This window comes from Chiloscyllium plagiosum, chromosome 9 (assembly GCF_004010195.1).
Source record: "Chiloscyllium plagiosum isolate BGI_BamShark_2017 chromosome 9, ASM401019v2, whole genome shotgun sequence".
NCBI lineage: Eukaryota > Metazoa > Chordata > Chondrichthyes > Orectolobiformes > Hemiscylliidae > Chiloscyllium > Chiloscyllium plagiosum.
In genome coordinates this window covers 20,996,157-21,007,654 of record NC_057718.1, presented here as the reverse complement: position 1 = coordinate 21,007,654, position 11,498 = coordinate 20,996,157, and the positions used below count along the sequence as shown (strand labels likewise).

The 11,498-nt window shown below is 40.5% G+C and overlaps 1 protein-coding gene across 6 annotated transcripts in view; it reads left to right on the top strand.

Annotated features, from left to right (window-relative positions):
- Window positions 1-11,498, top strand: part of prkd3 (protein kinase D3) — a 423,856-nt gene that overhangs the window by 391,757 nt on the left and 20,601 nt on the right. For all 6 annotated transcript variants that reach the window (XM_043695537.1, XM_043695540.1, XM_043695539.1 and 3 more), the window contains 3 exons: window positions 1,542-1,614; window positions 4,143-4,249; window positions 7,563-7,724. In XM_043695537.1, coding sequence (XP_043551472.1) covers window positions 1,542-1,614; window positions 4,143-4,249; window positions 7,563-7,724 — 342 coding nt within the window. The remainder of the gene's footprint in view (window positions 1-1,541; window positions 1,615-4,142; window positions 4,250-7,562; window positions 7,725-11,498) is intronic.

The window sequence follows — 11,498 nt, the reverse complement described above, 5'->3', positions numbered from 1 at the left end:
CCAGACCATGGCAACATGACGCCTGGAGGAAGAGCGCCTCATCTTCCGCCTAGGAACCCTCCAACCACAAGGGATGAATGCAGATTTCTCCAGCTTCCTCATTCCCCCCACCTTTTCTCAGTCCCAACCCTCGGACTCAGCACCGCCTTCTTGACCTGCAATCATCTTCCCGACCTCTCCGGCCTATCACCCTCACCTTAACCTCCTTCCACCTATCGCATTCCCAACGCCCCTCCCCCAAGTCCCTCCTCCCTACCTTTTATCTTAGCCTGCTTGGCACACCTTCCTCATTCCTGAAGAAGGGCTTATGCCCAAAAAGTCGATTCTCCTGCTCCTTGGATGCTGCCTGACCTGCTGCGCTTTTTCAGCAACATATCTTTCAGCTCTGATCTCCAGCATCTGCAGTCCTCACTTTTTCCTCTACATAATTTGATCCAAGATCATTTCCTACTACTGTATTTATCCATCTTGTACTAACAAAGCTACTTCACTGCCTTTCCTTTCCTACCTGTCTTTTTGAGCAGTCACATAACACTGAGTACTTAGTTCCTAGCTCTGATCTCCTGTAACCATGTCTGTGTAATGGCTTTTAAACTCAAACCCATTAACCTTTATTTGTGCCAATAATTCATCAATTTTGTTCTGAAAGCTACATATATTTCAGTAAAGACCCATTAATTTTGCTTTTTGCCTTTGGAGCTACTTTCAAGGAAATTTCTGGTATGGAGAGTGTACTCACCATATTGAGTATGCTTCACTATAAAGTAGTTCATGACTTGTATGTGACATCTATGTTTGCTTGCATTGTGCCATACAATGTACATTTACATTACAGTTCAGTACATTTCCTTGTATTTGATCTGATACTATCTGTTCAGTTCAATTTCCATTTATTTTATCCAGTGTAGCAGCTTGGCTCAGTTGGAAGTGCTTTGTTGCAGCAGCCAAACACTTACCCTGTAAATAAAACAATTACTATTTATCGAAAAGGGATTAAAGCAAGAGTCTTATGTGAAAGGATCTATATTATAAAGTGAACTTGGGTTCCAAAAGTATGATTCTAATAGTATTTGACTTGTTTTTAAATGAGGCTGTGTGTAAAGCACAGAGGTAAGGCACCGGTTTCCTAATGCTTAACCATAACTTGATCACTACTGATGAGTAATTTGGAGTCAACATATTTGTTTTTTCTGATCCAAACTGACTTTCCAGCACACATTTTCAACATAGTGATCCCTATAAAGTCCCAGTTTGAATATTATAAGATCCATGCTCTTGACTACAGCTTCCCATTTAGTAATCACAAGAAGCTACATGGACTTCATCCCAACTATGATAAAATTATTGCTGTAGATCTTTGAATTTATAGCATTTCTATCCCCTGAGACTGATGCATTTGATTGTTGGGAGAAACCACAAATCATGCATCAATGTGTGAACAGTTCATGGACAGAATAAAAACCTACCAGAAAGGACATATGATCACAAATTTTTTGCACATTACATTTTACTTCAACTTTGATCTTCAATCTTTGTTGCAGGATATCAGTTCTGTGTACCAAATCTTTGCTGATGAGGTGCTGGGTTCAGGGCAGTTCGGAATAGTTTACGGTGGTAAGTCACATTCCTGATCTAAGCAGTCAATATTTTTGTCTTGTTTACAAAAGCATTTGTTTAAAACAGTCAATTCAACAATGATTTGCCCAAGTACAGGAGTAATGTATGCATTTTCAACTGTTGCCATGTCAGCTTATGAATGCAAGAGCAGCCCAAGTTAAACCTTAACTACAATGGTTTTGTTTACTACTTTCCTGCTTCTGTTTTTATCCATGAAACTGAAACTATTACATACTGTTCTTATTTATTTGTAAGAGTTGAACAAGGACCAAGTCCACGAGATCACTATGGCAGACATTCTGTGTTTGGAATGGAAATAGCTCCCAGATCTGACAAGCCTACATGCATTGAGGAATTATTTTGATATCTGTATCAGAGTTTTTAGTGGTATCACAGATAGAATTTGTATGTTCTCTTACTGCACTGGGTCATTGTTTTGGACAAAGGTGTACCTTTTCTTACTTCTCTGTGTGTGTCCCAGTGCAGTCATTAATTAGCAAACTTTTTGAGAGTTTAAACATGAGTTTATTTATCCTTGCACTCTTATCCCAAATTAAACATGTCTTACACACTTCATCTCACATACATTCACACGTACACAAAAGCCATATACAGGTGATGTGAATGTACGATAGGTTGTTCTGTTATAATGTATGTTTTGTCAACGTGAATTCACTGTAGCACAATTAATGAATTGGAGATGCTATTTCTACAGCATGAAGGTTTTAAACATGTTGGCTGTAACACGATTGTAGCGCCAACACTTTAAGCGCTGTTTCTAAATGGTAATTTTTCTCTAACATGGGGTTGCACAAGCAGTTGTATATAAAATCTTATTCTGATTTATGATCTCCCAGTCTCCCATTTGGCAGGTCTGTAAAGTGAATGATTCACAGCAGGTTGTGAAGTTTCTTGTAGTCAACTAGCTAGGAGTTTGGCTTTCATGTGAACTTTAAACTGGAAAAAGTTACCTTCGCTGGCAGTTAATATAACATTGCTTTTTCTAAATCTGGTTTTCAGATTGGCTAAACTTATGGTTTGATAGCTTTTTGTAGAAATAACTGCAGTTTATTGTTGATCTTTTAAGGAGATGAAGAAAACATGGTGTCACCATTTGACTTTCCGCTAGCTCAAAGTCTTTTCCAAATAAAGTGGTGGTTTTCAGATTTATTCTACTGTTTGTATTGTGGTTTGACATCTCTGAGGATTTGAGACAATCTGTGTCTGTGACCTATTTAATCGGGTAACATCTTTTTGATTGGTTGCAGGAAAAGGCATTGATTTCCAATAGTCTGAAAATGTTATTTTCTTCCCTCTTGAGACAGGAGGTAGTTCCAATCCACAAAAGCATTCAAGCAGCCCTCAGGGTGGCCATTTTTTCCAGCCTTTATCCTCTGTTTTTAATTTGAAAATCAGAATAGAGCATCCCTGAGCTGGACGTGACAGTGATTTGGCTAATTAATGTCAGCGCTTCTGCACATGCTGATACCTGTTGACAAGCTTTCAGGGATTGCAAACAGAAGACAAGTAGCTCACCACAGAGAGGAACAAGAAGTAAAAATGAGAGTAACTCAAGTGATGTGTACATATCTAATACAACTATGTGTAATTATAACAGATCAACTTCAGAAAGAGTTTGGCTATCATACAAAATTGGAGGTTGTTATACAAATAAAACAGAAATATGACAGAATACCCAATTCCAGTTTGTAATTGTATGTCTATTGGGTACACCGAGTTAGAGTTTAAACCTATATTTATGAGCAGTTTTAGACAAGGCAATGATAAGATTCAAATTCTTGCTCTAAAATTATTAAAACCCAGTCTTTTAATAATACAAGGTACTGCAAAGTTAATTCAGTCAGTCATAAATTGATGGATTTATGAAGAATGTAATTCAAGTTGTTGGGTGGTAGTGGTGTGTTGCAGTTCACTTGAATCCAAGTTTCTGTGGTAACGTGTACTTTTACTTGCATGTTGTAGACTTGGGCTATGGATGGTGATGGTAGAATTTTCAAAATTCTTTGCATAGCATAGTTGACCAGGAATCTTTCTTGCTTTTACCACCTACCATCGCCAATTGTTGAAATGATTTTCAGGTTAATAGTCCATTGTTTGTCCATGTTATGAATGCATTTTCCTTGGTCATCAAATCTAAGTTCAAAGACCTTGGGAAAAGTTGAATATTACAAGTATGATTTACAATGATAAATTTTGTGTGAATGTTCCTCCCCTTAATTTTTTTTAACTTTATTAGCTGTATTATGTAATTTTATGAAAACAAGGCAATGTCATAGAATGTTTGTTCTTTAGCACATGTTGTGGAGAAATGAAAATAGGGTTCCAGCTGACATTCCATATGTAACAAGTTCTCCAATCCCTTGCAATGACAATATGGGAAATTAATGATCCTGAAAACACCTTTTTATGGCTTCCATAAATCGCATCTACCATAATTTACTTTGGGCTGGGGAGTGAAAAATGTCTAATAAGTACAGGGATTGTGTTGTCTTTTGTATGTATAGGAAAGCACAGAAAGACTGGAAGGGATATGGCAATCAAAGTGATTGACAAGATGAGATTTCCCACAAAGCAAGAAAGTCAGCTTCGCAATGAGGTGGCCATCCTTCAGGTAGGAAAAGCAAAAAACGATGCAATCTTTTGAATGAGATAAATTCAGTGATAAATGATAAATGTCTGCTTTGTGAAATGTTTCAGTGGTTTAGTAGTTTCAAAGAAGTTTAGCATTTGCTGAGACCCATTTTTATTTTTAACTCACCTTTGCCTGGATAGTTCAATAGTTCACAACACTGACTTTGCAACCTTACTCAGATCAATGGAATGCAAATTATCTGTTTTCTTAGCGGCCATAATTGAAAACCGTTTGGGCACACTTAATTTCCTAGCAGGCAAAAGTACACAGTGTAATACATTACATCATTGGGTTTTATATATACATTATGATAATAGATATAAAATTGTCTGTTTCAATCAAAAGATATACCTAGAGTCATCCAGCACAGAACAGATTCTTTGGTCCAACTCATCATGCCAACCAGACATTTCAATCTGATCTAGTCCCGTTTGTCAGCATTCGGCCCATATGCCTCAGAACCCTTCCTGTTCATATACCAGATGCCTCTTAAATGTTGCAATTATATCCACCTTCACCACTTCCCCTGGCAGCTGAATCTACATACACACTACCCTCTGCATTAAAAAAATTATCCCTCAAGTCTTTTTAAAATCTATCTCCTCTCACTTTAATCCTATGTCCTCTAGTTTTAGATTCCTGCACCCTAGGGAAAAGACCTTGGCTATTCACACCATCCGTACATCCCTCACGGAGGGGTAAAGTCACCCCTCAGTCTCTGATGATCCAGGGGAAAAAAGGCCCAGCCTATTCAGCCTCTCCCTATAGCTCAAATGCTTCAGTTCTGGCAATGTCCTTTTGCATCTCTTCTGCACACTTGCAAATTTAACAACATCCTTCTGACAGAAGAGTGACCAGTATTCCAAAAACGACTCTCAAAAATGTCCTGTACAGCTGCAACATGACATCCAAACTCATATACTCAGTAAGCGTGCCAAATGTTGCTTTCACCATCCTGTCTTCTGTTTTCAAGGAGCTATGCACCTGCACCCCTAGTCTCTTTGTTTGGCAACACTCCCCGGGGCCCTATTATTAAATGTATAAGTCCTGCTTTAGTTTGCTTCACCAAAATGCAACATCTTGTGTTGATCTAAATTAAACTCCATCTGTCACTCCTCGGCCCATTGGCCTATCTGATCAAGGTCCTATTATACTCTGAAATAATCATCTTCACTGTCCAGTACACCACCACCTTTGGTGTCATCGGCAAACTTACTAAACATAGCTCCAATATTCACATTCAAATAATTTATGTAAATGACAAAATGCAGTGGACCCAGCACTGATTCTTGTGACATACCATTGGTCACAGGCCTCCAATCCAAAAAAAAATCCTCCACCATCACACTCTGTCTCCTACCTTCAAGTCAATTTTGTATCCAATTGGCTAGCTCTGCAACGTGTGATCTCACCTTACGAACCAGTCTACCGTGTGCAACCTTGTTGAATGCTTTGCTGAAGTCTGTATAGACAACTTCTGGGATACGGAGACATCAGTGTTGAAGTAAAGGATGTTTGATTCACTTGGTAGCACTTTTGTCAGAGGTCAGAAGTTCAAGTCCTACTGCAGAACTTGACTGTATAATCTAAGTTGAAATGTCAGTGTATTTTTGTGCAGGAGGTGTGATTTTCCAGGTATAATGAAACCAAGGTGCTGTCTGTTCTTCTGTCTCGATTCAAGTTAAACATTTTCCCGTCATCCAACACTATTCAACCAAAACAAAGATTGTTTATCTCATTGTTACTTGTGCGAACTTGGATACAAAATTGGCAGCAGCATTTCTCTGCATTTTAACAACAGAATGACTACACTTCACAATGTAAGCCACAGATTGTGAAGCCCTCTAGGATGTCCTAAGGATATGACTAAATATGAATGTAAATAATTTTTTTTTTGGTTCTGAGGTTTGGACTAAAGTGCATGTTGGAGACAGCACAAGAGAGCTATGCTGTTTGTCCAACTCAGCTATACCTGAACTGGGTGTGAAAATGTTTTGGATCACCAGCACTGAAGAACATTAATTGGATGAGCTGGAAATATTTTTCATTTTATTTACAAGTTACATTTGGAAAAATGCAACACATTTGGTTTTGTAAGGTTTCAAATTTGATAGCCTTCACTAAAGTCAATGTTGTTACAATGGATTTTGTTTCTCATATTTTAAATGGAGTGCATGAAAGCATAACCATTTTACAAGTGAACTGCTATTTGGTATAGTAATCTATGTAGTGAATAGACGTGAAAAATGAAAGTCTATACTGAGGTTTTAATGATTATACTGTTCAATTTTATAAGTCTTTCTCTGAGTTATCTCAGTGCAAGATAAGCTAGCAGTTGAACTGGTTCTAGGTTTATATGACGTGCATCTCCTCCCCACCATCCCTGCCATCACCGCCCCTCCTGCCCAACATTCACCTCCCACAATCCTGCCCCCGTCGGAAAACACATTTCTAGCTGAGACCAGATTACTAGTTGTGGCCACAAACCCACGTCTTACTTGCTGTGGTAAGATGTCTTAGTCGGCAAACACACTTATGACAGTGCGCTACACCTACAGGCCTTATCTTCTCCCTCCCTCCCCCAGTTTTCTGCCTCCTTGTTGTAACCATGCTGAGTCATGCTGGGATATTGTTCCACGAGGGAGGTGAGACGATTAGATCAGCAGGACAGAACATTACACCATGCTTTTAGATCTGGCTGTCGTGCACCATTGCTCATGTGTACCCAATGCAAGCACACATGAAGTGTTATATTTGACCTAAATAAAGCAGTGTGAACAAACAGTGTAATTCCATGCTGACCTCTTCAATTGCCATCAAAGGTTTTTTAGATTAGATTACTTTAGATTAGATTACTTTACAGTGTGGAAACAGGCTCTTCGGCCCAACAAGTCCACACCGACCCGCCGAAGCGCAAACCACCCATACCCCTACATTTACCCCTTTTAACCTAACACTACGGGCAATTTAGCATGGCCAATTCACCTAACCCGCACATCTTTGTGACTGTGGGAGGAAACCGGAGCACCCGGAGGAAACCCGGGCAGCCACGGGGAGAATGTGCAAACTCCACACAGTCAGTCGCCTGAGGCGGGAATTGAACCCGGGTCTCTGGCGCTGTGAGGCAGCAGTGCTAACCACTGTGCCACCGTGCCGCCTGTGCCAAGGTGTCAAGCTAATGTCTGTTGCAGCATAATTGTATTAAATCTAATTTGGATGAATGAATTGTTTGATGAATAACTCTTTACACTGATTATTTTTAAAATTAAGAAAACATCTTGTTCATTCTTAGAACCTTCATCATCCTGGAATTGTAAATCTTGAGTGTATGTTTGAAACTCCTGAAAGAGTCTTCGTCGTCATGGAAAAACTTCATGGAGACATGCTGGAAATGATTTTATCCAGTGAGAAAAGTCGACTGCCAGAGCGTGTCACCAAATTTTTAGTCACACAGGTAATTTGTGTTTTGTTCTTTTACCTCATTCTCACCTAACCCACAATCTCCAAAAAGCCTCTGAAGAAGCATCAGTTTCATCCCACTTCATATTAAAAGTCTGTCATTTTAAAATCACTTTCAGAAATTGAGGTTAATTGAGAAGTTATGAATCAACCCTTTGAGGACGGTCAGTTCATGGCAGTTTTTATTCCTTTTGAAAATTCAGGTTTTCCTTGCACTCTGCCATTTCTTGGCTGACTAGGCAGATCCTTGTAATTTTTCAGTGTGGTTCTTTCTGTTTGGAAGAAGATACAATACAGCAATCTGTCTTGACAGTCTTGCTTTCTGGTCATTCCTACCTTTCCTTTTAACAGTTTGACAAATACTGTAAATGGTCATTTGAAAAGTCATGAATATAAATCCATTTTGTCCTGTAAGGAATTCATTGTGTGTGAACCTTTACACTTTCAGGACATGAAATCATAAATGGCTGATGTTTATCAGTTTACTTTACAACTAGCTACTTTGTTGAAAGCCAGAAGTACTGGTAGAATCATTATTTCAAACTGGAGCAACAAAATACTCACCGATATAGAAAAATTCAAGTTTTTTGATATCTCAGTGCCCATCAGGAGTGCAGATCATTGTTAATGGAGAAGAATTGGGACAGCAAGCACCCAGTATGTTGATGTTCATTGCAAGATAGTATGGCAGGAGCATCACCAGATGTGTCAACGTAGGACTAAACACATAACAACTTTTTCATTGTGGTCATGGGATGTAGACATTGCTGGATGAGTTATTGTTTTTTGCTCCTCCCCTCGTTGCCTTTGAAACGTTAGTACTAAATTACCTATTCAAACTGCTGCAGTCCATGTGCTGTTGGTAGACCCACAGTGTTGTCAGGAATAGAGTTCCTGGATCTGACCCAGTGCCACTGAAAGGACCTTTATTTCCAAGTCAGGATGGAGAGGACTTTGCTCGTATTCCCATGTATCTGCTGCTCCTGTCTTTCTAACAGAATTAGTTTTGGGTTTGGAAGGTACTGCCCAAGGAGCTTTGATGAACTTCTGCAATACATGTTGTAGATGGTACATACTGCTGCTACTGAGCTGCAGTGATGGGGGGGAGTGGATGCTTGTGATTATGGTGCCAATCATGTTGGGCTGCTTTATCCTGAATGGCATCAAATGGCATTGGTGGTTGGGAAGCTATTGGAGAGAATTCTTAGGGATAGGATTTACGCACATTTGGTAAAGCATGGCATAACTGTGGGTGGCACAGTGGATAGCACTGCTGCTTCACAGTGCCAGAGACCCGGGTTCAATTCCCACCTCAGGCGACACTCTGTGTGGAGTTTGCACATTCTCCCCGCGTCTGCGTGGGTTTCCTCCGGGTGCTCCAGTTTCCTCCCACAATCCAAAAATGTGCAGGTTAGGTGAATTGGCCATGCTAAATTGCCCATAGTGTTAGGTGAAGGGGTAAATGTAGGGTAATGGGTCTGGGTGGGTTGCGCTTCGGTGGGTCGGTGTGGACTTGTTGGGCCGAAGGGCCTGTTTCCACACTAAGTAATCTATAGACTTAGGAACAGTCCATAAGACCATAAGACATGGGAGCAGAAGTTAGGCCATTCAGCCCATCACTATTCCTGATAAGTTTCTCATCGCCATTCCCCCACCTTCTCCCTGTAACCCTTGATCCACTTCACAATCAAGAACCTATCTATCTCAGTTTTAAATATATTCAATCATCTGACCTCCGCAACCTTCTGTGGCAGTGAATTCCATAGATTTACCTCTCTCTGGCTGAAGAGGTTTCTCTTTACCTCTGTTCTAAAATGTCTTCCCTTTACTCTAAGGCTATGCCCTTGGGTTCTATGCCCTCCTACCAATGGAAACATTTTCCCAGCATCCACTCTGTTCAGGCCATTCAGTATTCTGTAAGTTTCAGTTAGATTCCCCCCTAATTTTTCTAAACTCCCATCAATTATAGACCTAGAGTGCTCAAATGTTCCTCTGAGGTTAAGCTTTTAATTCCTAGAATCATTTTTATGAACCTCCTCTGAATACCGTCCAGGGCCAGTACATGCTTCATGAGATATGGGGCCCAAAATTGTGCACAAAACTCCAAATGTGGCCTGACCAGAGCCTCATAGACCCTTAGAAGTGCATCCCTGATTTTATATTCAAGCCCTCTCAAAATAAATGCCATCATTGCATTTGCCTTCCTAACTACAGACTCCACCAGCAAGTTTACCTTGAGAGAATTCTGGACGCGAACACCCAAGTCTCTTTGCACTTCAGATTTCAGAAATTTTCTCCCTGTTTACTAAATAATCCATGCCTCTATTCTTCCTACCAAAATGCATGACGTCACACTTTTCCATGGCTTTGTGCAGGACAGGTAGTCCTGGAGGGATATGGACCAAGGGCATTCAGAGAGGATTAGTTTAACTTAGTGTCAAGTTTGGCACAACATCATGGACCAAAGGACCCATTCCTGTGCGATATTGTTCTATGTTCAAACTTTTTGACTATTGTTAGAGCTACACTTAGCCAGATAAGTTTGGAATATTTCATCACACTCCTGACCTGTGCCTTGTGGATGATGGACAGGCTTTGGTGAGTAAGGAGGTGAGTTTTTTGCTCGAGGATTTCCAAGCCTCTGACCTGCTTTTATAGTAACACTACTTAATACGGTGAGTACAGGTCTGTTTCTGGTCAATGGTAACTCCCAAAATGTTGTTAGTAGGAGATTCAGAGATGGTAACACCATTGAATGTCAATGGTTAGATTCTGTATTGTTGCAAATAGTAATTGCCTGGCACTTGTGTGAAGTGACTGTTATGCACCACAGAATGTTACTTGGCTGGGAAAAGGAAGGTGGGTGGTAATCAGCGGGTGCTTTCCTTGCCCTTGTTTGACCTGATCCTGTGAAACATCATGGGTTCACAAACAATGGTAAAGACTCCTAACACAACTTACACCCAACTATGCCACCATTTCTGCTTGGTGTGTACTGCCAGTGACACAGGACATAATGGGGAATGGTGATGGTGTTGTCTGGGACAATGTGTGTGAGATACAATCCATGAGTATGACTATGTAAAACTATTACTTAACTAGTCTGTAAAGCAGCTCTCCCAATTTTGGCACAAGCCCCGACAAGAGGTCGACAGGACTGTGCTTGCTGTTGCTTCCAGTGCCTTCGTCGACGGCAAATGATCCTCCGATTTCACTTGTTTTTTTCTTTTCTATTGTTTGATAACAATCTGTCTGAATGACTTGCCATTTCAGATGGCAGTTAAATGTTGGCCCATTGCTGCTATGGTCTGGAATTACATGGCAGTTACCTTCACTAAAGGGGGGACATTCGTGAACCAGATCAACATCATTTGCCTTTTAATTCAAGATTTTTATTGAATTCACATTCCACCGTCTAGCATCGTTTTAGTCTTGAACCTGGGTACACAAACATTGCCCAGATTTCAGGATTACTAGTCCAGTGACAATACTACTGGGCAATTGCCACCTCTTGGCAAAAGTGAGGACTGCAGATGCTGGAAACCAGAGTTTAGATCAGAGTGGTGCTGGAAAAGCACAGCAAGTCAAGATCAGAGGAGCAGGAAAATCGACTTTTCGGGCAAAAGTCCTTCATCAGGAATAGAGGCAGGAAGCCTCCAGGGTGGAGAGATAAATGGGGGGCTGGGGCTGGGGCTGGGGAGACGGTAGCAAAGAGTACAATAGGTGAATGGGGGTGGGGATGGAGGTGATAGGTCAGAGAGGAGGATGG